The 26,443-nt window shown below is 48.7% G+C and overlaps 1 protein-coding gene across 1 annotated transcript in view; it reads right to left on the bottom strand.

The window, feature by feature from the left end:
• Positions 1–25,123, bottom strand: part of rpl23a (ribosomal protein L23a) — a 29,339-nt gene extending 4,216 nt beyond the window's left edge. Inside the window, exons 1-3 of the mRNA XM_041872826.1 lie at positions 25,021–25,123; positions 18,796–18,976; positions 1,883–2,059 (exon numbers count right to left, since the gene is read on the bottom strand). Of these exons, the coding sequence (XP_041728760.1) occupies positions 1,883–2,059; positions 18,796–18,976; positions 25,021–25,045 (383 nt within the window). The 5' untranslated portion in view covers positions 25,046–25,123. The remainder of the gene's footprint in view (positions 1–1,882; positions 2,060–18,795; positions 18,977–25,020) is intronic.
• Positions 25,124–26,443: the final 1,320 nt, after the last annotated feature.

Here is a 26,443-nt window from a genome sequence, read left to right as displayed (position 1 = left end):
ACCCACATGTACATATTACCTCAACTACCTCAACTAGCCGGTGCCCCCGCACATTGACTCTGCACCGTTACCCCCCTGTATATATAGCCTCCCTACTGTCACTTTATTTTACTTCTGCTCTTTGTTTTTCTCAACACTTTTTTTTTTTTGTTGTTGTTTTATTCTTACTTTTTTTGTTTAAAATAAACGCACTGTTGGTTAAGGGCTGTAAGTAAGCATTTCACTGTAATGTCTGCACTTGTTGTATTCGGCGCATGTGACCAATAAAATTTGATTTGATTTGATTTGATTTGATTACAACATGTATGACCTCATGTTTGTGTTTCAGACGTCAGTGGGATAAACAACTCCATTTCCCAGTTGTATCAGTGGTTCCTTTGATGACATCACAGATCAGATTGTTTACATCTACACCGGGACTGGACCAACAACCAGCGATGGAGGGGGTCGTGCTGAGCACAGCGTCATCTTTCATCATTAATAACTATTCACTGGGTATCTTTAACCAGCTTAGGGCTGTCCCCAAACAAAAACTAATATTGGTCGTCCGAGAGTTGTCTGTTCTTTCGACCAATCGATTGGTCAACATTTTAAGACGTGTATTTTTTCATATATAGACATATAGCCTATCATAATCACATCAATAAATTGGTTCTAAACTCGTGACAGCAAAATGACGTGAAAAATACCCTAGTAATGGGGGAATGTTTACTGGTTGCTCAGGAGGGAAAGGGGAAGTCCGATGGAGGGAAAGGGGAAGTCCGATGGAGGGAAAGGGGAAGTCCGATGGAGGGAAAGGGGAAGTCAGATGGAGGGAAGACATTTGACTTAGTTGTGGAAACTACTGGAGATCAGGGAAAGGGAGGGTATAGGAGCGAGCGTTGCGTGAGTATTGTGTGTGTGACAAACACGTGCTACATTTTTTCAGACCATTTGGAACAGTGTAAACGCTAAATAAATAAGTCTGTTCTCACGAGAAATTAAAATAAAGCCTATATTACAGCAATTACTAAAAACAGTTGCATGCATTCGTGAATTTTTTGTTTATGGTTTAGGATAATTATTTAAAGCTCCCTTTCAAAACTAAAACGCTTGATTGCATTTCAAAACATGAATGACTCGTATGCTGTGTGATGACATGATTGATACAGTAGCCTATAACACACTGAACAAAAATATAAACGCAACATGTAAAGTCTTGGTCCCTGTAAGTAAGCATTTCACTGTAATGTCTGCACCTGTTGTATTCGGCGCATGTGACCAATAAAATTTGATTTGATTTGATATTTCATGAGCTGAAATAGAAGATCCCAGAAATGTTCCATACGCAAAAAAGCTTATTTCTCTCAAATGTTGTTGTTTACATCCCTGTTAGTGAGTATTTCTCCTTTGCCAAGATAATCCATCCACCTGACAGGTGTGACATATCAAGAAGTTGATTAAACAGCATGATCATTATACAGGTGCACCTTGTGCTGGGGACAAAAGGCCACTAAAGTGTGCAGTTTTGTCACAACACAATGCCACAGATGTCTCAAGTTGAGGGAGTGTGCAACTGGCATGCTGACTGCAGGAATGTCCGTCAGAGAATTTAATGATCATTTCTCTACCATAAGATTTGATTTAAGCCACCCTCTATTCAGTCATAGATCCCCTTCAACCTTACTCTGACCTCACAGCTCAACATGGAGGCAGCCATTTACCAACTCCACCCCAGCTACGAAGGTAATGTACTTGGTGGCCAGGTCAGAGGTCAGACAAGCAGGCAGTTCAGTATGTATCTATTGAGTCTAACGGGAGAAGTCAGTTTAAAGGTAGTGATGCCTGGACTGCATTCAGGTTAGTAATGTGTAATGTTAGGATGTATTAAATAGTTATTTACCTAATGAGTGTGTTGACCTTGGCCACGTCAATGTCGTAGAGCTTCTTGACTGCGTGTTTGATCTGGTGCTTGTTGGCCTTGACGTCAACGATGAAGACGAGGGTGTTGTTGTCCTCGATCTTCTTCATGGCCGACTCGGTCGTCAGTGGGAACTTAATGATGGCGTAGTGGTCCAACCTGTGGAGAGAAGGAAGGAGGAAGAGGTGTGGAGAGGGGGAAGGAGGAAGAGGTGTGGAGAGGGGGCAGGAGGAAGAGGTGTGGAGAGGGAGGAAGAGGTGTGGAGAGGGGGGAAGGAGGAAGAGGTGTGGAGAGGGGAGGAAGGAGGAAGAGGTGTGGAGAGGGCGAAGGAGGAAGAGGTGTGGAGAGGGGGGAGGAGGAAGAGGTGTGGAGAGGGCGAAGGAGGAAGAGGTGTGGAGAGGGGGGAGGAGGAAGAGGTGTGGAGAGGGGGAAGGGGGAAGGAGGAAGAGGTGTGGAGAGGGGGGAGGGGGAAGGAGGAAGAGGTGTGGAGAGGGAGGAAGGAGGAAGAGGTGTGGAGAGGGGGGAAGGAGGAAGAGGTGTGGAGAGGGGGAAGGAGGAAGAGGTGTGGAGAGGGGGGAAGAAGGAAGAGGTGTGGAGAGGGGGGAAGGAGGAAGAGGTGTGGAGAGGGGGGAAGGAGGAAGAGGTGTGGAGAGGGGGGAAGGAGGAAGAGGTGTGGAGAGGGGGGAAGGAGGAAGAGGTGTGAGAGGGCGAAGGAGGAAGAGGTGTGGAGAGGGGGGAAGGAGGAAGAGGTGTGGAGAGGGGGAAGGAGGAAGAGGTGTGGAGAGGGCGGAAGGAGGAAGAGGTGTGAGAGAGGGGGGGAAGTAGGAAGAGGTGTGGAGAGGGGGGAAGGAGGAAGAGGTGTGGAGAGGGGGGGAAGGAGGAAGAGGTGTGGAGAGGGGGGAAGGAGGAAGAGGTGTGGAGAGGGGGAAGGAGGAAGAGGTGTGGAGAGGGAGGAAGGAGGAAGAGGTGTGGAGAGGGAGGAAGGAGGAAGAGGTGTGGAGAGGGGGGAAGGAGGAAGAGGTGTGGAGAGGGGGAAGGGGGAAGGAGGAAGAGGTGTGGAGAGGGGGGAAGGAGGAAGAGGTGTGGAGAGGGGGGCAGGAGGAAGAGGTGTGGAGAGGGCGAAGGAGGAAGAGGTGTGAGAGGGGGAAGGGGGAAGGAGGAAGAGGTGTGGAGAGGGGGGAAGGAGGAAGAGGTGTGGAGAGGGGGCAGGAGGAAGAGGTGTGGAGAGGGGGCAGGAGGAAGAGGTGTGGAGAGGGCGAAGGAGGAAGAGGTGTGGAGAGGGGGAAGGGGGAAGGAGGAAGAGGTGTGGAGAGGGGGAAGGAGGAAGAGGTGTGGAGAGGGGGCAGGAGGAAGAGGTGTGGAGAGGGCGAAGGAGGAAGAGGTGTGGAGAGGGGGAAGGGGGAAGGAGGAAGAGGTGTGGAGAGGGGGAAGGAGGAAGAGGTGTGAGAGGGGGGCAGGAGGAAGAGGTGTGGAGAGGGCGAAGGAGGAAGAGGTGTGGAGAGGGGGAAGGGGGAAGGAGGAAGAGGTGTGGAGAGGGGGAAGGAGGAAGAGGTGTGGAGGGGGCAGGAGGAAGAGGTGTGGAGAGGGGGGAAGGAGGAAGAGGTGTGGAGAGGGGGAAGGAGGAAGAGGTGTGGAGAGGGCGGAAGGAGGAAGAGGTGTGGAGAGGGGGGAAGGAGGAAGAGGTGTGGAGAGGGAGGAAGGAGGAAGAGGTGTGGAGAGGGGGGAAGGAGGAAGAGGTGTGGAGAGGGGGAAGGAGGAAGAGGTGTGGAGAGGGGGGAAGGAGGAAGAGGTGTGAGAGGGGGAAGGAGGAAGAGGTGTGGAGAGGGGGAAGGAGGAAGAGGTGTGGAGAGGGGGGGAAGGAGGAAGAGGTGTGGAGAGGGGGGAAGGAGGAAGAGGTGTGGAGAGGGGGCAGGAGGAAGAGGTGTGGAGAGGGGGGAAGGAGGAAGAGGTGTGGAGAGGGGGGAAGGAGGAAGAGGTGTGGAGAGGGGGGAAGGAGGAAGAGGTGTGGAGAGGGGGGAAGGAGGAAGAGGTGTGGAGAGGGGGGAAGGAGGAAGAGGTGTGGAGAGGGGGAAGGAGGAAGAGGTGTGGAGAGGGGGGAAGGAGGAAGAGGTGTGGAGAGGGGGGAAGGAGGAAGAGGTGTGGAGAGGGGGGAAGGAGGAAGAGGTGTGGAGAGGGAGGAGGAGGAAAGGTGAGCAATGTGCCTCAATCTAAGCCCTTCAAATGTCCCCTCTGCAGGCCAACATGTTCCATCCTGACTGTGCAGGAGATGACCAACTTCTGAAGGACCTGTCAGAACCTGTCCTACCAACCAGGGCCATGTCCACAAAGGGCTCTTAGGCGTGCTGATCTACGATCAATTTGGACTACTGTTATTTTATTTTACTTCTGCTCTTTTTTTCATTGTTTTATTTTTACTTTTTTTGTTTAAAATAAATGCACTGTTGGTTAAGGGCTGTAAGTAAGCATTTCACTGTAATGTCTGCACCTGTTGTATTCGGCGCATGTGACCAATACAATTTGATTTGACTTTACATTCAATAAGACTGGAGAAATCATAGATCAGCACTTCTACTCAGACACTGTGGATATAGGCCCTGTCCTAAACTACACAGCCCTGTTGGATATAGGCCCTGTCCTAAACTACACAGCCCTGTTGGATATAGGCCCTGTCCTAAACTACACAGCCCTGTTGGATATAGGCCCTGTCCTAAACTACACAGCCCTGTTGGATATAGGCCCTGTCCTAAACTACACAGCCCTGTTGGATATAGGCCCTGTCCTAAACTACACAGCCCTGTTGGATATAGGCCCTGTCCTAAACTACACAGCCCTGTTGGATATAGGCCCCGTCCTAAACTACACAGCCCTGTTGGATATAGGCCCTGTCCTAAACTACACAGCCCTGTTGGATAGAGGTCCTGTCCTAAACTACACAGCCCTGTTGGATATAGGCCCTGTCCTAAACTACACAGCCCTGTTGGATATAGGCCCTGTCCTAAACTACACAGCCCTGTTGGATATAGGCCCTGTCCTAAACTACACAGCCCTGTTGGATATAGGCCCTGTCCTAAACTACACAGCCCTGTTGGATAGAGGTCCTGTCCTAAACTACACAGCCCTGTTGGATATAGGCCCTGTCCTAAACTAAACAGCCCTGTTGGATAGAGGTCCTGTCCTAAACTACACAGCCCTGTTGGATATAGGCCCTGTCCTAAACTACACAGCCCTGTTGGATATAGGCCCTGTCCTAAACTACAAATCCCTGTTGGATATAGGCCCTGTCCTAAACTACACAGCCCTGTTGGATATAGGCCCTGTCCTAAACTACACAGCCCTGTTGGATATAGGTCCTGTCCTAAACTACACAGCCCTGTTGGATATAGACCCCGTCCTAAACTACACAGCCCTGTTGGATATAGGTCCTGTCCTAAACTACACAGCCCTGTTGGATATAGGCCCTGTCCTAAACTACACAGCCCTGTTGGATATAGGTCCTGTCCTAAACTACACAGCCCTGTTGGATATAGGTCCTGTCCTAAACTACACAGCCCTGTTGGATATAGGCCCTGTCCTAAACTACACAGCCCTGTTGGATATAGGCCCTGTCCTAAACTACACAGCCCTGTTGGATATAGGCCCCGTCCTAAACTACACAGCCCTGTTGGATATAGGCCCTGTCCTAAACTACACAGCCCTGTTGGATATAGGTCCTGTCCTAAACTACACAGCCCTGTTGGATATAGGCCCCGTCCTAAACTACACAGCCCTGTTGGATATAGGTCCTGTCCTAAACTACACAGCCCTGTTGGATATAGACCCCGTCCTAAACTACACAGCCCTGTTGGATATAGACCCCGTCCTAAACTACACAGCCCTGTTGGATATAGGTCCTGTCCTAAACTACACAGCCCTGTTGGATATAGACCCCGTCCTAAACTACACAGCCCTGTTGGATATAGGTCCCGTCCTAAACTACACAGCCCTGTTGGATATAGGTCCTGTCCTAAACTACACAGCCCTGTTGGATATAGGTCCTGTCCTAAACTACACAGCCCTGTTGGATATAGGCCCTGTCCTAAAACTACACAGCCCTGTTGGATATAGGCCCTGTCCTAAACTACACAGCCCTGTTGGATATAGGCCCTGTCCTAAACTACACAGCCCTGTTGGATATAGGCCCTGTCCTAAACTACACAGCCCTGTTGGATATAGGCCCTGTCCTAAACTACACAGCCCTGTTGGATATAGGCCCTGTCCTAAACTACACAGCCCTGTTGGATATAGGCCCTGTCCTAAACTACACAGCCCTGTTGGATATAGGCCCTGTCCTAAACTACACAGCCCTGTTGGATATAGGCCCGTCCTAAACTACACAGCCCTGTTGGATATAGGCCCCGTCCTAAACTACACAGCCCTGTTGGATATAGGCCCTGTCCTAAACTACACAGCCCTGTTGGATATAGGCCCTGTCCTAAACTACACAGCCCCGTTGGATATAGGCCCTGTCCTAAACTACACAGCCCCGTTGGATATAGGCCCTGTCCTAAACTACACAGCCCTGTTGGATATAGGCCCTGTCCTAAACTACACAGCCCTGTTGGATATAGGCCCTGTCCTAAACTACACAGCCCTGTTGGATATAGGCCCTGTCCTAAACAGCCCCGTTGGATATAGACCCCGTCCTAAACTACACAGCCCCGTTGGATATAGGCCCCGTCCTAAACTACACAGCCCCGTTGGATATAGGCCCCGTCCTAAACTACACAGCCCCGTTGGATATAGGCCCCGTCCTAAACTACACAGCCCTGTTGGATATAGGCCCCGTCCTAAACTACACAGCCCTGTTGGATATAGGCCCTGTCCTAAACTACACAGCCCTGTTGGATATAGGCCCTGTCCTAAACTACACAGCCCTGTTGGATATAGGCCCTGTCCTAAACTACACAGCCCTGTTGGATATAGGCCCTGTCCTAAACTACACAGCCCTGTTGGATATAGGCCCTGTCCTAAACTACACAGCCCTGTTGGATATAGGCCCTGTCCTAAACTACACAGCCCTGTTGGATATAGGCCCTGTCCTAAACTACACAGCCCTGTTGGATATAGGCCCTGTCCTAAACTACACAGCCCTGTTGGATATAGGCCCTGTCCTAAACTACACAGCCCTGTTGGATATAGGCCCTGTCCTAAACTACACAGCCCTGTTGGATATAGGCCCTGTCCTAAACTACACAGCCCTGTTGGATATAGGCCCTGTCCTAAACTACACAGCCCTGTTGGATATAGGCCCTGTCCTAAACTACACAGCCCTGTTGGATATAGGCCCTGTCCTAAACTACACAGCCCTGTTGGATATAGGCCCTGTCCTAAACTACACAGCCCTGTTGGATATAGGCCCTGTCCTAAACTACACAGCCCTGTTGGATATAGGCCCTGTCCTAAACTACACAGCCCTGTTGGATATAGGCCCCGTCCTAAACTACACAGCCCTGTTGGATATAGGCCCTGTCCTAAACTACACAGCCCTGTTGGATATAGGCCCTGTCCTAAACTACATAGCCCTGTTGGATATAGGCCCCGTCCTAAACTACACAGCCCTGTTGGATATAGGCCCCGTCCTAAACTACACAGCCCTGTTGGATATAGGCCCTGTCCTAAACTACACAGCCCTGTTGGATATAGGCCCTGTCCTAAACTACACAGCCCTGTTGGATATAGGCCCTGTCCTAAACTACACAGCCCTGTTGGATATAGGCCCCGTCCTAAACTACACAGCCCTGTTGGATATAGGCCCCGTCCTAAACTACACAGCCCTGTTGGGTATAGGCCCCGTCCTAAACTACACAGCCCTGTTGGATATAGGCCCTGTCCTAAACTACACAGCCCTGTTGGATATAGGCCCTGTCCTAAACTACACAGCCCTGTTGGATATAGGCCCTGTCCTAAACTACACAGCCCTGTTGGATATAGGCCCTGTCCTAAACTACACAGCCCTGTTGGATATAGGCCCTGTCCTAAACTACACAGCCCTGTTGGATATAGGCCCTGTCCTAAACTACACAGCCCTGTTGGATATACCCCGGCCCTGTTGGATATAGGCCGTGTCCTAAACTACACGGCCCTGTCCTAAACTACACAGCCCTGTTGGATATAGGCCCTGTCCTAAACTACACAGCCCTGTTGGATATAGGCCCTGTCCTAAACTACACAGCCCTGTTGGATATAGGCCCTGTCCTAAACTACACAGCCCTGTTGGATATAGGCCCTGTCCTAAACTACACAGCCCTGTTGGATATAGGCCCTGTCCTAAACTACACAGCCCTGTTGGATATAGGCCCCGTCCTAAACTACACAGCCCTGTTGGATACAGGCCCTGTCCTAAACTACACAGCCCTGTTGGATATAGGCCCTGTCTAAACTACACAGCCCTGTTGGATATAGGCCCTGTCCTAAACTACACAGCCCTGTTGGATATAGGCCCTGTCCTAAACTACACAGCCCTGTTGGATATAGGCCCTGTCCTAAACTACACAGCCCTGTTGGATATAGGCCCTGTCCTAAACTACACAGCCCTGTTGGATATAGGCCCCGTCCTAAACTACACAGCCCTGTTGGATATAGGCCCCGTCCTAAACTACACAGCCCTGTTGGATATAGGCCCCGTCCTAAACTACACAGCCCTGTTGGATATAGGCCCCGTCCTAAACTACACAGCCCTGTTGGATATAGGCCCTGTCCTAAACTACACGGCCCTGTCCTAAACTACACAGCCCTGTTGGATATAGGCCCTGTCCTAAACTACACAGCCCTGTTGGATATAGGCCCTGTCCTAAACTACACAGCCCCGTTGGATATAGGCCCTGTCCTAAACTACACAGCCCCGTTGGATATAGGCCCTGTCCTAAACTACAGCCCTGTTGGATATAGGCCCTGTCCTAAACTACACAGCCCTGTTGGATATAGGCCCTGTCCTAAACTACACAGCCCTGTTGGATATAGGCCCTGTCCTAAACTACACAGCCCCGTTGGATATAGGCCCTGTCCTAAACTACACAGCCCCGTTGGATATAGGCCCTGTCCTAAACTACACAGCCCCGTTGCATATAGGCCCTGTCCTAAACTACACAGCCCTGTTGGATATAGACCCTGTCCTAAACTACACAGCCCTGTTGGATATAGGCCCTGTCCTAAACTACACAGCCCTGTTGGATATAGGCCCTGTCCTAAACTACACAGCCCTGTTGGATATAGGCCCTGTCCTAAACTACACAGCCCTGTTGGATATAGGCCCTGTCCTAAACTACACAGCCCTGTTGGATATAGGCCCTGTCCTAAACTGCACAGCCCTGTTGGATATAGGCCCTGTCCTAAACTACACAGCCCTGTTGGATATAGGCCCTGTCCTAAACTACACAGCCCTGTTGGATATAGGCCCTGTCCTAAACTACACAGCCCTGTTGGATATAGGCCCTGTCCTAAACTACACAGCCCTGTTGGATATAGGCCCTGTCCTAAACTACACAGCCCTGTTGGATATAGGCCCTGTCCTAAACTACACAGCCCTGTTGGATATAGGCCCTGTCCTAAACTACACAGCCCTGTTGGATATAGGCCCCGTCCTAAACTACACAGCCCTGTTGGATATAGGCCCCGTCCAAACTACACAGCCCTGTTGGATATAGGCCCTGTCCTAAACTACACAGCCCTGTTGGATATAGGCCCTGTCCTAAACTACACAGCCCCGTTGGATATAGGCCCTGTCCTAAACTACACAGCCCCGTTGGATATAGGCCCTGTCCTAAACTACACAGCCCTGTTGGATATAGGCCCTGTCCTAAACTACACAGCCCTGTTGGATATAGGCCCTGTCCTAAACTACACAGCCCTGTTGGATATAGGCCCTGTCCTAAACAGCCCCGTTGGATATAGACCCCGTCCTAAACTACACAGCCCCGTTGGATATAGGCCCCGTCCTAAACTACACAGCCCCGTTGGATATAGGCCCCGTCCTAAACTACACAGCCCCGTTGGATATAGGCCCCGTCCTAAACTACACAGCCCTGTTGGATAGAGGCCCCGTCCTAAACTACACAGCCCTGTTGGATATAGGCCCTGTCCTAAACTACACAGCCCTGTTGGATATAGGCCCTGTCCTAAACTACACAGCCCTGTTGGATATAGGCCCTGTCCTAAACTACACAGCCCTGTTGGATATAGGCCCTGTCCTAAACTACACAGCCCTGTTGGATATAGGCCCTGTCCTAAACTACACAGCCCTGTTGGATATAGGCCCTGTCCTAAACTACACAGCCCTGTTGGATATAGGCCCTGTCCTAAACTACACAGCCCTGTTGGATATAGGCCCTGTCCTAAACTACACAGCCCTGTTGGATATAGGCCCTGTCCTAAACTACACAGCCCTGTTGGATATAGGCCCTGTCCTAAACTACACAGCCCTGTTGGATATAGGCCCTGTCCTAAACTACACAGCCCTGTTGGATATAGGCCCTGTCCTAAACTACACAGCCCTGTTGGATATAGGCCCCGTCCTAAACTACACAGCCCTGTTGGATATAGGCCCTGTCCTAAACTACACAGCCCTGTTGGATATAGGCCCTGTCCTAAACTACACAGCCCTGTTGGATATAGGCCCCGTCCTAAACTACACAGCCCTGTTGGATATAGGCCCTGTCCTAAACTACACAGCCCTGTTGGATATAGGCCCTGTCCTAAACTACACAGCCCTGTTGGATATAGGCCCTGTCCTAAACTACACAGCCCTGTTGGATATAGGCCCTGTCCTAAACTACACAGCCCTGTTGGATATAGGCCCCGTCCTAAACTACACAGCCCTGTTGGATATAGGCCCCGTCCTAAACTACACAGCCCTGTTGGGTATAGGCCCTGTCCTAAACTACACAGCCCTGTTGGATATAGGCCCTGTCCTAAACTACACAGCCCTGTTGGATATAGGCCCTGTCCTAAACTACACAGCCCTGTTGGATATAGGCCCTGTCCTAAACTACACAGCCCTGTTGGATATAGGCCCTGTCCTAAACTACACAGCCCTGTTGGATATAGGCCCTGTCCTAAACTACACAGCCCTGTTGGATATAGGCCCTGTCCTAAACTACACAGCCCTGTTGGATATAGGCCGTGTCCTAAACTACACGGCCCTGTCCTAAACTACACAGCCCTGTTGGATATAGGCCCTGTCCTAAACTACACAGCCCTGTTGGATATAGGCCCTGTCCTAAACTACACAGCCCTGTTGGATATAGGCCCTGTCCTAAACTACACAGCCCTGTTGGATATAGGCCCTGTCCTAAACTACACAGCCCTGTTGGATATAGGCCCTGTCCTAAACTACACAGCCCTGTTGGATATAGGCCCCGTCCTAAACTACACAGCCCTGTTGGATACAGGCCCTGTCCTAAACTACACAGCCCTGTTGGATATAGGCCCTGTCTAAACTACACAGCCCTGTTGGATATAGGCCCTGTCCTAAACTACACAGCCCTGTTGGATATAGGCCCTGTCCTAAACTACACAGCCCTGTTGGATATAGGCCCTGTCCTAAACTACACAGCCCTGTTGGATATAGGCCCTGTCCTAAACTACACAGCCCTGTTGGATATAGGCCCCGTCCTAAACTACACAGCCCTGTTGGATATAGGCCCCGTCCTAAACTACACAGCCCTGTTGGATATAGGCCCCGTCCTAAACTACACAGCCCTGTTGGATATAGGCCCCGTCCTAAACTACACAGCCCTGTTGGATATAGGCCCTGTCCTAAACTACAAACCTTCTACACAGCCCTGTTGGATATAGGCCCTGTCCTAAACTACACAGCCCTGTTGGATATAGGCCCTGTCCTAAACTACACAGCCCGTTGGATATAGGCCCTGTCCTAAACTACACAGCCCCGTTGGATATATGCCCTGTCCTAAACTACAGCCCTGTTGGATATAGGCCCTGTCCTAAACTACACAGCCCTGTTGGATATAGGCCCTGTCCTAAACTACACAGCCCTGTTGGATATAGGCCCTGTCCTAAACTACACAGCCCCGTTGGATATAGGCCCTGTCCTAAACTACACAGCCCCGTTGCATATAGGCCCTGTCCTAAACTACACAGCCCCGTTGCATATAGGCCCTGTCCTAAACTACACAGCCCTGTTGGATATAGACCCTGTCCTAAACTACACAGCCCTGTTGGATATAGGCCCTGTCCTAAACTACACAGCCCTGTTGGATATAGGCCCTGTCCTAAACTACACAGCCCTGTTGGATATAGGCCCTGTCCTAAACTACACAGCCCTGTTGGATATAGGCCCTGTCCTAAACTACACAGCCCTGTTGGATATAGGCCCTGTCCTAAACTGCACAGCCCTGTTGGATATAGGCCCTGTCCTAAACTACACAGCCCTGTTGGATATAGGCCCTGTCCTACACAGCCCTGTTGGATATAGGCCCTGTCCTACACAGCCCTGTTGGATATAGACCCTGTCCTAAACAGCCCTGTTGGATATAGGCCCTGTCCTAAACTACACAGCCCTGTTGGATATAGGCCCTGTCCTAAACTACACAGCCCTGTTGGATATAGGCCCCGTCCTAAACTACACAGCCCTGTTGGATATAGGCCCTGTCCTAAACTACACAGCCCCGTTGGATATAGGCCCTGTCCTAAACTACACAGCCCTGTTGGATATAGGCCCTGTCCTAAACTACACAGCCCTGTTGGATATAGGCCCTGTCCTAAACTACATAGCCCTGTTGGATATAGGCCCTGTCCTAAACTACACAGCCCTGTTGGATATAGGCCCCGTCCTAAACTACACAGCCCTGTTGGATATAGGCCCTGTCCTAAACTACACAGCCCTGTTGGATATAGGCCCTGTCCTAAACTACATAGCCCTGTTGGATATAGGCCCTGTCCTAAACTACACAGCCCTGTTGGATATAGACCCTGTCCTAAACAGCCCTGTTGGATATAGGCCCTGTCCTAAACTACACAGCCCTGTTGGATATAGGCCCTGTCCTAAACAGCCCTGTTGGATATAGGCCCTGTCCTAAACTACACAGCCCTGTTGGATATAGGCCCTGTCCTAAACTACACAGCCCTGTTGGATATAGGCCCCGTCCTAAACTACACAGCCCTGTTGGATATAGGCCCTGTCCTAAACTACACAGCCCCGTTGGATATAGGCCCTGTCCTAAACTACACAGCCCTGTTGGATATAGGCCCTGTCCTAAACTACACAGCCCTGTTGGATATAGGCCCTGTCCTAAACTACATAGCCCTGTTGGATATAGGCCCCGTCCTAAACTACACAGCCCTGTTGGATATAGGCCCTGTCCTAAACTACACAGCCCTGTTGGATATAGGCCCTGTCCTAAACTACACAGCCCTGTTGGATATAGGCCCTGTCCTAAACTACATAGCCCTGTTGGATATAGGCCCCGTCCTAAACTACACAGCCCTGTTGGATATAGGCCCTGTCCTAAACTACACAGCCCTGTTGGATATAGGCCCTGTCCTAAACTACACAGCCCTGTTGGATATAGGCCCTGTCCTAAACAGCCCTGTTGGATATAGACCCTGTCCTAAACAGCCCTGTTGGATATAGACCCTGTCCTAAACTACACAGCCCTGTTGGATATAGGCCCTGTCCTAAACAGCCCTGTTGGATATAGGCCCTGTCCTAAACTACACAGCCCTGTTGGATATAGACCCTGTCCTAAACTACACAGCCCTGTTGGATATAGGCCCTGTCCTAAACTACACAGCCCTGTTGGATATAGGCCCTGTCCTAAACTACACAGCCCTGTTGGATATAGGCCCTGTCCTAAACTACACAGCCCTGTTGGATATAGGCCCTGTCCTAAACAGCCCTGTTGGATATAGACCCTGTCCTAAACAGCCCTGTTGGATATAGACCCTGTCCTAAACTACACAGCCCTGTTGGATATAGGCCCTGTCCTAAACAGCCCTGTTGGATATAGACCCTGTCCTAAACAGCCCTGTTGGATATAGGCCCTGTCCTAAACTACACAGCCCTGTTGGATATAGGCCCTGTCCTAAACAGCCCTGTTGGATATAGACCCTGTCCTAAACAGCCCTGTTGGATATAGGCCCTGTCCTAAACTACACAGCCCTGTTGGATATAGGCCCTGTCCTAAACAGCCCTGTTGGATATAGGCCCTGTCCTAAACAGCCCTGTTGGATATAGGCCCTGTCCTAAACTACACAGCCCTGTTGGATATAGGCCCTGTCCTAAACAGCCCTGTTGGATATAGGCCCTGTCCTAAACAGCCCTGTTGGATATAGACCCTGTCCTAAACAGCCCTGTTGGATATAGACCCTGTCCTAAACAGCCCTGTTGGATATAGACCCTGTCCTAAACTACACAGCCCTGTTGGATATAGGCCCTGTCCTAAACAGCCCTGTTGGATATAGGCCCTGTCCTAAACTACACAGCCCTGTTGGATATAGGCCCTGTCCTAAACTACACAGCCCTGTTGGATATAGGCCCTGTCCTAAACTACACAGCCCTGTTGGATATAGGCCCTGTCCTAAACTACACAGCCCTGTTGGATATAGGCCCTGTCCTAAACTACACAGCCCCGTTGGATATAGGCCCTGTCCTAAACTACACAGCCCCGTTGGATATAGGCCCTGTCCTAAACTACACAGCCCCGTTGGATATAGGCCCTGTCCTAAACTACACAGCCCTGTTGGATATAGGCCCCGTCCTAAACTACACAGCCCTGTTGGATATAGGCCCCGTCCTAAACTACACAGCCCTGTTGGATATAGGCCCTGTCCTAAACTACACAGCCCCGTTGGATATAGGCCCTGTCCTAAACTACACAGCCCCGTTGGATATAGGCCCTGTCCTAAACTACACAGCCCTGTTGGATATAGGCCCTGTCCTAAACTACACAGCCCTGTTGGATATAGGCCCTGTCCTAAACTACACAGCCCTGTTGGATATAGGCCCTGTCCTAAACTACACAGCCCTGTTGGATATAGGCCCTGTCCTAAACTACACAGCCCTGTTGGATATAGGCCCTGTCCTAAACTACACAGCCCTGTTGGATATAGGCCCTGTCCTAAACTACACAGCCCTGTTGGATATAGGCCCTGTCCTAAACTACACAGCCCTGTTGGATATAGGCCCTGTCCTAAACTACACAGCCCTGTTGGATATAGGCCCTGTCCTAAACTACATAGCCCTGTTGGATATAGGCCCTGTCCTAAACTACACAGCCCTGTTGGATATAGACCCTGTCCTAAACAGCCCTGTTGGATATAGGCCCTGTCCTAAACTACACAGCCCTGTTGGATATAGGCCCCGTCCTAAACAGCCCTGTTGGATATAGGCCCTGTCCTAAACTACACGGCCCTGTCCTAAACTACACAGCCCTGTTGGATATAGGCCCTGTCCTAAACTACACAGCCCTGTTGGATATAGGCCCTGTCCTAAACTACACAGCCCTGTTGGATATAGGCCCTGTCCTAAACAGCCCTGTTGGATATAGGCCCTGTCCTAAACTACACAGCCCTGTTGGATATAGGCCCTGTCCTAAACAGCCCTGTTGGATATAGGCCCTGTCCTAAACTACACAGCCCTGTTGGATATAGGCCCTGTCCTAAACTACACAGCCCTGTTGGATATAGGCCCTGTCCTAAACTACACAGCCCTGTTGGATATAGGCCCCGTCCTAAACTACACAGCCCTGTTGGATATAGGCCCTGTCCTAAACTACACAGCCCTGTTGGATATAGGCCCTGTCCTAAACAGCCCTGTTGGATATAGGCCCTGTCCTAAACTACACAGCCCTGTTGGATATAGGCCCTGTCCTAAACAGCCCTGTTGGATATAGGCCCTGTCCTAAACTACACAGCCCCGTTGGATATAGGCCCTGTCCTAAACTACACAGCCCTGTTGGATATAGGCCCTGTCCTAAACTACACAGCCCTGTTGGATATAGGCCCTGTCCTAAACTACACAGCCCTGTTGGATATAGGCCCTGTCCTAAACAGCCCTGTTGGATATAGGCCCTGTCCTAAACTACACAGCCCTGTTGGATATAGGCCCTGTCCTAAACTACACAGCCCTGTTGGATATAGGCCCTGTCCTAAACTACACAGCCCTGTTGGATATAGGCCCTGTCCTAAACTACACAGCCCTGTTGGATATAGACCCTGTCCTAAACTACACAGCCCTGTTGGATATAGGCCCTGTCCTAAACTACACAGCCCTGTTGGATATAGGCCCTGTCCTAAACTACACAGCCCTGTTGGATATAGGCCCTGTCCTAAACTACACAGCCCTGTTGGATATAGGCCCTGTCCTAAACTACATAGCCCTGTTGGATATAGACCCTGTCCTAAACTACACAGCCCTGTTGGATATAGGCCCTGTCCTAAACTACACAGCCCTGTTGGATATAGGCCCTGTCCTAAACTACACAGCCCTGTTGGATATAGGCCCTGTCCTAAACTACACAGCCCTGTTGGATATAGGCCCTGTCCTAAACTACACAGCCCTGTTGGATATAGGCCCTGTCCTAAACTACACAGCCCTGTTGGATATAGGCCCCGTCCTAAACTACACAGCCCTGTTGGATATAGACCCTGTCCTAAACTACACAGCCCTGTTGGATATAGGCCCCGTCCTAAACTACACAGCCCTGTTGGATATAGGCCCTGTCCTAAACTACACAGCCCCGTTGGATATAGGCCCTGTCCTAAACAGCCCTGTTGGATATAGGCCCTGTCCTAAACTACACAGCCCTGTTGGATATAGGCCCCGTCCTAAACTACACAGCCCTGTTGGATATAGGCCCTGTCCTAAACTACACAGCCCTGTTGGATATAGGCCCTGTCCTAAACAGCCCTGTTGGATATAGGCCCTGTCCTAAACTACACAGCCCTGTTGGATATAGGCCCTGTCCTAAACAGCCCTGTTGGATATAGGCCCTGTCCTAAACTACACAGCCCCGTTGGATATAGGCCCTGTCCTAAACTACACAGCCCTGTTGGATATAGGCCCTGTCCTAAACTACACAGCCCTGTTGGATATAGGCCCTGTCCTAAACTACACAGCCCTGTTGGATATAGGCCCTGTCCTAAACTACACAGCCCTGTTGGATATAGGCCCTGTCCTAAACTACACAGCCCTGTTGGATATAGGCCCTGTCCTAAACTACACAGCCCTGTTGGATATAGGCCCTGTCCTAAACTACACAGCCCTGTTGGATATAGGCCCCGTCCTAAACTACACAGCCCTGTTGGATATAGACCCTGTCCTAAACTACACAGCCCTGTTGGATATAGGCCCCGTCCCTAAACTACACAGCCCTGTTGGATATAGGCCCTGTCCTAAACTACACAGCCCCGTTGGATATAGGCCCTGTCCTAAACAGCCCTGTTGGATATAGGCCCTGTCCTAAACTACACAGCCCTGTTGGATATAGGCCCCGTCCCTAAACTACACAGCCCTGTTGGATATAGGCCCTGTCCTAAACTACACAGCCCTGTTGGATATAGGCCCTGTCCTAAACAGCCCTGTTGGATATAGGCCCTGTCCTAAACTACACAGCCCTGTTGGATATAGGCCCTGTCCTAAACAGCCCTGTTGGATATAGGCCCTGTCCTAAACTACACAGCCCCGTTGGATATAGGCCCTGTCCTAAACTACACAGCCCTGTTGGATATAGGCCCTGTCCTAAACTACACAGCCCTGTTGGATATAGGCCCTGTCCTAAACTACACAGCCCTGTTGGATATAGGCCCTGTCCTAAACAGCCCTGTTGGATATAGGCCCTGTCCTAAACTACACAGCCCTGTTGGATATAGGCCCTGTCCTAAACTACACAGCCCTGTTGGATATAGGCCCTGTCCTAAACTACACAGCCCTGTTGGATATAGGCCCTGTCCTAAACTACACAGCCCTGTTGGATATAGACCCTGTCCTAAACTACACAGCCCTGTTGGATATAGGCCCTGTCCTAAACTACACAGCCCTGTTGGATATAGGCCCTGTCCTAAACTACACAGCCCTGTTGGATATAGGCCCTGTCCTAAACTACACAGCCCTGTTGGATATAGGCCCTGTCCTAAACTACATAGCCCTGTTGGATATAGACCCTGTCCTAAACTACACAGCCCTGTTGGATATAGGCCCTGTCCTAAACTACACAGCCCTGTTGGATATAGGCCCTGTCCTAAACTACACAGCCCTGTTGGATATAGGCCCTGTCCTAAACTACACAGCCCTGTTGGATATAGGCCCTGTCCTAAACTACACAGCCCTGTTGGATATAGGCCCTGTCCTAAACTACACAGCCCTGTTGGATATAGGCCCCGTCCTAAACTACACAGCCCTGTTGGATATAGACCCTGTCCTAAACTACACAGCCCTGTTGGATATAGGCCCCGTCCTAAACTACACAGCCCTGTTGGATATAGGCCCTGTCCTAAACTACACAGCCCCGTTGGATATAGGCCCTGTCCTAAACAGCCCTGTTGGATATAGGCCCTGTCCTAAACAGCCCTGTTGGATACAGGCCCCGTCCTAAACAGCCCTGTTGTCTGCTGTCCTGCTGTAGTGCATCCGTGGTTTATAAGGATGAGTCACCCCTAGCAGACAATATTCTGCATAGAGCACTTTGACAAAGTACAAGTCAAACAAGTGTGCATGTAGCTCCGCTGGTAGAGCATGGTGCTTGTAACGCCAGGGTAGTGGGTTCGATCCCCGGGACCACCCATACGGAAAAATGTATGCACACATGACTAAGTCGCTTTGGATAAAAGCGTCTGCTGAATGGCATATTATTTATATTATTATGTACTATATAAACCATCTTGAAGTGTGTAGGACTTACTTGTTCCTGCGAGGGGCGCTCTTGCGGGGGTACTTGGGTTGTCTGCGGAGGCGCAGGGTTTTGGGGCGGCGGAAGGTTGGAGACGTCCTGATCTTCTTCTTCCTCTGGCTGTGGACTCCCTTCAGAACAGCCTTCTTGGCCTTCAGGGCCTTCACCTTGGCCTCGGTCTTGGCAGGGACAGCTACAGGGGGAGATAAGACGTTACAACTGGGTTTAAGCAGGGACAGCTAACGAGGAAAGGAAACATTAACTGGTTGGGGGGGGTGTTACATAAAACAGAATTTGCCATCATCCAGGCGTCTAAACACCAAACCCTGTTACAAAGAAATCTAACAGGAATGGGGGATTTGAGTAAGAACTCACATTGACTTCTCTGTGCAGAAGAATGAATTAATCGCCCCATCATGGACCATGAACTGACTAAAGTGACATCTGAAAAACTTAACTGAGTGTTTGAGAGTTCTGGGCCAGGTTTCCCAAAAACATCTTAAGGCTAAATTCATTGTTAGACAGTCTACTAACGTTGCACTTGAAATCCCCAGTAAACTAACACCTGCCTCAGATCACTGGTAGACCAGCGGAGTGAGTCATTAGATCACTGGTAGACCAGCGGAGTGAGTCATTAGATCACTGGTAGACCAGCGGAGTGAGTCATTAGATCACTGGTAGACCAGCGGAGTGAGTCATTAGATCACTGGTAGACCAGCGGAGTGAGTCATTAGATCACTGGTAGACCAGCGGAGTGAGTCATTAGATCACTGGTTGCCCTCCTGCATCACTTTACACACAGAATCTCCACTAAACATAGAATGACCATTTGTATCGATCTGTGACCGCCTATAACTTCATAGGTGACGGATCACCACCTCAAGCTGAACCCTGGCAAGACGGAGCTGCTCTTCCTCCCGGGGAAGGACTGCCCGTTCCATGATCTCGCCATCACGGTTGACAACTCCGTTGTGTCCTCCTCCCAGAGTGCGAAGAGCCTTGGCGTGACCCTGGACAACACCCTGTCGTTCTCCGCTAACATCAAGGCGGTGACCCGCTCCTGCAGGTTCATGCTCTACAACATTCGGAGAGTACGACCCTGCCTTACACAGGAAGCGGCACAGGTCCTAATCCAGGCACTTGTCATCTCCCGTCTGGATTACTGCAACTCGCTGTTGGCTGGCCTCCCTGCCTGTGCCATTAACCCCTACAACTCATCCAGAACGCCGCAGCCCGTCTGGTGTTCAACCTTCCCAAGTTCTCTCACGTCACCCCCCTCCTCCGCACACTCCACTGGCTTCCAGTTGAAGCTCGCATCCGTTACAAGACCATGGTGCTTGCCTATGGAGCTGTGAGGGGAACGGCACCTCCGTACCTTCGGGCTCTGATCAGTCCCTACACCCAAACGAGGGCATTGCGTTCATCCACCTCTGGCCTGCTGGCACCCCTACCTCAGCGGAAGCACAGTTCCCGCTCAGCCCAGTCAAAACTGTTCGCTGCTCTGGCACCCCAATGGTGGAACAAGCTCCCTCACGACGCCAGGACAGCGGAGTCACTCACCACCTTCCGGAGACATTTGAAACCCCACCTCTTTAAGGAATACCTGGGATAGGATAAAGTAATCCTTCTACCCCCCCAAAAAATTGTAAAGTGGTTATCCCACTGGCTATAGGGTGAATGCACCAATTTGTGAGTCGCTCTGGATAAGAGCGTCTGATAAATGACGTAAATGTGCCCTTGAGCAAGGCACTTAACCCTAATTGCTCCTGTAAGTCGCTCTGGATAAGAGCGTCTGCTAAATGACTAAAATGTAAAATGTAAATGTACAGTTCATTCGGAAAGTATTCAGACCCCTTGACTTTTTCCACATTTTGTTACGTTACAGCCTTATTCTACAATGGATTAAATAGTTCCACCCCTCATCAAATCTACACACAATACCCCATAATGACAGCAAAAACAGGTTTAGAAATGTTTTAATATTTCTTGAAGAAAAACTTTAATATCACAGTATTCAGACCCTTTACTCAGTACTTTGTTGAAGCACCTTTGGCAGCGATTACAGCCTAGTCTTCTTGGGTATGACGCTACAAGCTTGGCACACCTGTATTTGGGGAGTTTCTCCCATTCTTCTCTGCAGATCCTCTCAAGCTCTGTCAGGTTGGATGGGGAGTGTCGCTTCACAGCTTTTTTCAGGTCTCTCCAGAGATGTTCGATCGGGTTCAAGTCCAGGCTCTGGCTGGGCCACTCAATGATATTCAGAGACTCCTGCGTTGTTTTGGCTGTGTGCTGAGGGTCGTTGTCCTGTTGGAAGGTGAACCATCGCCCCAGTCTGAGGTCCTGAGCAGGTTTTCATCAAGAACCTCTGTTCTTTGCTCTGTTCATCTTTCCCTCAATCCTGACAAGTCTCCCAGTCCCTGCTGCTGAAAAACACCCCCTAGCATGATGCTGCCACCACCATGCTTCACCGTAGGGATGGTGCCAGGTTTCTTCAAGTTCAATCTTGGTTTCATCAGACCAGAGAATCTTGTTTCTCATGTTCTGAGTCCTTTAGGTGCCTTTTAGCAAACTCCAAGTGGGTGGTCATGTGCCTTTTTTTCACCTGGCCACTCAACCATAAAAGCCTGATTAATGGAGTGCTGCAGAGATGTTTGTCCTTCTGGAAGGTTCTCCCATCTCCACAAAGGAACTATGGATCTCGGTCAGTGACCATCAGGTTCTTGGTCACCTCCCTGACCAAGGCCCTTCTCCACCGATTGCTCAGTTTGGCCGGGCGACCAGCTCTAGGAAGAGTCTTGGTGGTTCCAAACTTCTTCCATTTAAGAATGATGGAGGCCACTGTGTTCTTGGGGACCTTCAATGCTGCAGACATTTTTTGGTACCCTTCCCTAGATCTGTGCCTAGACACAATCCTGTCTCGGAGCTCTACAGACAATTCCTTCGACCTCATGGCTTGGTTTTTGCTCTGACATGCACTGTCAATTGTGGGACCTTATATAGACAGGTGTGTGCCTTTCCAAATCATGTCCAATCAATTGGATTTACCACAGGTGGACTCCAATCAAGTTGTAGAAACATCTCAAGGATGATCAATGGAAACAGGATGCACCTGAGCTCAATTTAGAGTCTCATAGCAAAGGGTCTGAATAATTATGTAAATAAGGTATCTGTTTTTTATTATTATACATTTGTAAAAATGTCTGAAAACCTGTTTTTGCTTTGTCTTTGCGGGGTATCATTGGGGTATTGTGTGTAAATTGAGGGGGAAAATGTATTTACTCCATTTTAGAATAAGGCTGTAACGTAACATGTGGATAAAGGGAACTGTAAATAGCCTAAAATGGTATAAACAAGCGAAGATAATCGAGCTATTATATAAACAGGCTAAATACTGACACTCATTTATATGCAACGATATGTCTCAGCCACTTCCATATTCATATCTATAGATGGGTTAGCTGACAACTTCATGAAAACGACTAAATATAGCTTACATGTTGTCAACGATCAACCCAGTTTTGCACACCTCGGTTTTGTTGTAGAGGACCTTGTGCATTTCAGGTAAAATAACAACCCAACGTTTATATCCCAGGACAAATTAGCTAGCAACAGCAAGCTAGCTAAATTGCCATGAATGTTTCATGCCTTTCGACCTGTCCCCAAATTAATATAGTTGTTTCAGATCGCGTCTGGTGTGAATGGACAGAATCAACATGCATGCGATGGGGCACGCGTGTTCCCGATCTAGTCAGCATGCTAGGCACACCAGACGTGATCAGGACACACAGGTTGAAATATCAAAACGAACTCTGAACCAACTATATTAATTTTGGGACAGGTCGAAACACATGAAACATCCATGGCAATTTAGCTAGCTAGCTTGCTGTTGCTAAATAATTTGTCCTGGGATCTAAACATTGGGTTGTTATGTTACCTGAAATGCACAAGGTCCTCTACTCTGACAATCCACAGATGAAAGGGTAAACAGAGTTAGTTTCAAGTAACCTCGCCTCCTTCAGGGTTCTTCTTTGGACTTTATATGGTGGATGAAATGATTGAATAACATGTATTAATACAATGGGTGGGTCTAATCCTGAATGCTGATTGGTTAAAACCGCATTCCAGCCGGTGTCTATTCCACAAGCTACCACCGGCAACAAAAAAAAAGACATTAAAATGCCTGTTTACTCTGTTCCATCTGACTGCGCAATCCACTGTCCCATCAGCCCAGCCAGGCAATTTATAAACTTGATCTCCACTATAAAAAGCATCTAGACATCATCTCACATTTCTTTTAGACAAACATTTAGTTTTCAACAGCAGAGATTTGTATAAACCTTGCTGTCTGTCGCTCCGACATTTGCAACATTGTTTCAATATTGAAATTCTATCTCCTGCTGTCCCATAGTAATGAACGTGTTGGGAGACGACAGACAGCGTTTCTCAGCCAGTCGAAATCATGAATTAGCTGGCATCATATTTATGGATACAAAAGCATTCACGCAGCTAATTTGCAGTCTTTCAAGCGATTGTGTAGCTGTGTTGTTGGCTAGCTCCTCTGAACAACAGTGTCCTGCTCAGAGCATATTTTCTATGCCAGGCGAAATCACGCCTCATTAGCTCATTGTTATGGATGTACCCAAATAAATGTCAACAGAAAACAGTTTAAACAAATGTAAATACTTTTCAGTTATTCTGCCTGCACTTTTTGACATGACTGTAAGTTAGCCATAGTTGGCTAGCTAGCAAGCAAGGGATAAGAAAGTTGCCAGCCAGTATGGCAATGGAACATTTAGAACAAACGACTGGGTCTCGTCCATGGATAGGGGCTCCCGAGTGGCGCAGCGGTCTAAGGCACTGCATCTCAGTGCTAGAGGCGTCACTACAGACCCTGGTTCGATTCCAGGCTGTACCATGATTGGGAGTCCCATAGGGTGGCGCACAATTGGCACAGCGTCGTCCAGGTTTGGCCGTCATTGTAAATAAGAATTTGTTCTTAACTGACTTGCCTAGTTAAATAAAAGTAAAAATGTGAAAAAAATCCAGAACAAAAAGACTGAACAACTGGGTGGCGTCCATAGATACAGAACAAAAAGACTGAGTCGCTTCTCTAGCACAACTAGATTTGTATCGGGACTATATATTGGGGAAGGAGGATTAAATAGTATGAATTAATTAATCAAAATAAAGTAACAAATATGTCAATCATTATTTGAATATGTTGGTAACCCATTGTATAAAAGTCATCAAAGCCGGTGTTTGGAGGATATATTGGCATGGTTTGCCTGCCCGAGACCAACAACACCCGTGCCAATATATCCTCCAAACACCGGCATTATCACTTAAGTGTACATATATTTTGAAACGTGATCGGTGTGGTCTGCATGTAAGTAACATCGCTACCGGGACACCGGACCCAGGACTGTTTTAGAGTTCATCAGTTCAACAGGTCATTTCATGGCAAACACTCGACACCAAGACACATTAACGTAACACACGAAGTGAGTGAAAATGTACAACAAACACTGCGCACTTTAAATGAGTAGAGAACTAGTTTGCTAAATAACCATTTATCGATCACAAATCGCAACAGCTATGTTAACTGATAGCACGTTAACTAGCTAGTTAGACTACACGGTAAAACTGGCGAAACGTAGCTAGCTAGAACAATAACAATGGGCTGTCACGTATAAAGGGGCATTTAGCTAGTAGATAATGTCCTTGACCTTGTACAAGAATGAAAACGTTTGGGTCCCATCCAATCTAGGACCATTCAAACTTCTTTATAAGTAGCTAACTACCGTTAGCCTAGCTAGAAGTTCAACGTGCATCTGCCATCCAGTACTGTGGAGCAATAGCGTTAATACGGACCTAACAAAACCAGCATGTGCCCAACATAGAGGGCCTTAGAAACAATGATTATTACACCACACATAGACAGCGGAGTCCAGAGCTTATCCAGGAGGAATGAACAATTATAGATAGGCCAACGTGGAACTTAGCTATAAAAATATAAAAAAGTAGCGAATGTCTTAGCTAAATAGCATAGCATGACGTCGCTAGCCGGTTGCACCGTTCCACATTTAGTGACCTTACACAAAATATCTAAGCACGTCTGTGATTTTAATCGATATAAATTATAGCTATATATTAATCTTGGTAAATATGTACATAGAACATACGTGGTTCTATATTTTTATCTGATTTTCCGGGGAAATAATGTATAGATTCACGAACCTTCCTTCTTCGCCTTTGGTGCCATGTTGAGAAAGGAAGAGTCCTTGGGGTTTCCGGCGCTATAATACAGGGGCGAGAACGCGGCACTCACATATCGCGGGACTGGCGAACTGCAACATGGTACATGTAGTTAGAGGTCACAATTTTTCGGAAAAATAGGAATATATTTGGAATTACATACTGCTACAGAGGAAGTGTAGATCAGTGGACAACAGCTAACTATGATTATACTGCTACATAGGAACTGTACCTCAGTGGACAACATGGGAACTGTACCTCAGTGGACAACATGGGAACTGTACCTCAGTGGACAACATGGGAACTGTACCTCAGTGGACAACATGGGAACTGTACCTCAGTGGACAACATGGGAACTGTACCTCAGTGGACAACATGGGAACTGTACCTCAGTGGACAACATGGGAACTGTACCTCAGTGGACAACATGGGAACTGTACCTCAGTGGACAACATGGGAACTGTACCTCAGTGGACAAGATAGGAACTTTTTTTATTTTACCTTTATTTAACCAGGTAAGCCAGTTGAGAACAAGTTCTCATTTACAACTGCGACCTGGCCAAGATAAAGCAAAGCAGTGCGATAAATAATAATAATATGCCATTTAGCAGACGCTTTTATGTGTGCATAAATTTTTGCGTATGGGTGATCCCAGGGAATCGAACCCACTACCCCGGCGTTACAAGCGCCATGCTCTACCAATTGAGCTACAGAGGACCACCCATAAAAACAACAACACAGAGTTACATATGGGGTAAAACAAAACAAAGTCAAAAATACAACAGAAAATATATATACAGTGTGTGCAAATGTAGCAAGTTATGGAGGTAAGGCAATAAATAGGCCATAGTGCAGAATAATTACAATTTAGTATTACCACTGGAATGATAGATGTGCAAGAGATGATGTGCAAATAGAGATACTGGGGTGCAAATGAGCAAAATAAATATCAATATGGGGATGAGGTAGTTGGGTGGGCTAATTTCAGAAGAGCTGTGTACAGGTGCAGTGATCGGTAAGGTGCTCTGACAACTGATGCAAGAGAAGCTGTACCTCAGTGGACAACAGATAACTATGATACTGATACATATGAAGTGCAGCTCAGTTAACACTTATGGCGCCGAAGAAGATGGCGGCCGTTTTACAGCCCTCTAACCAATTGTACTATTATGTGTGTTTTTTGGCGTTATTTGTAATTTATTCTGTACATAATGTTTCTGCCACCGTCTCTTATGACCAAAAAGAGCTTCTGGATATCAGGACAGCGATTACTCACCTCGTATTGGATGAAGATTTTTTCTTCAACGAGTCCGACGCGAAGGATATCCTACAGACACCCAACAAGGCCCAAATCCCTGTCATTCGCATGAGAAAGAGAAAGAGATATCGTGGACGTAGGTCGGGG

Source organism: Coregonus clupeaformis, unplaced genomic scaffold (assembly GCF_020615455.1).
Source record: "Coregonus clupeaformis isolate EN_2021a unplaced genomic scaffold, ASM2061545v1 scaf0063, whole genome shotgun sequence".
NCBI classification, from domain to species: Eukaryota; Metazoa; Chordata; class Actinopteri; order Salmoniformes; family Salmonidae; genus Coregonus; species Coregonus clupeaformis.
The sequence above is the reverse complement of the archived record's forward strand: the minus strand, read 5'-3'. Positions and strand labels throughout refer to the sequence as shown.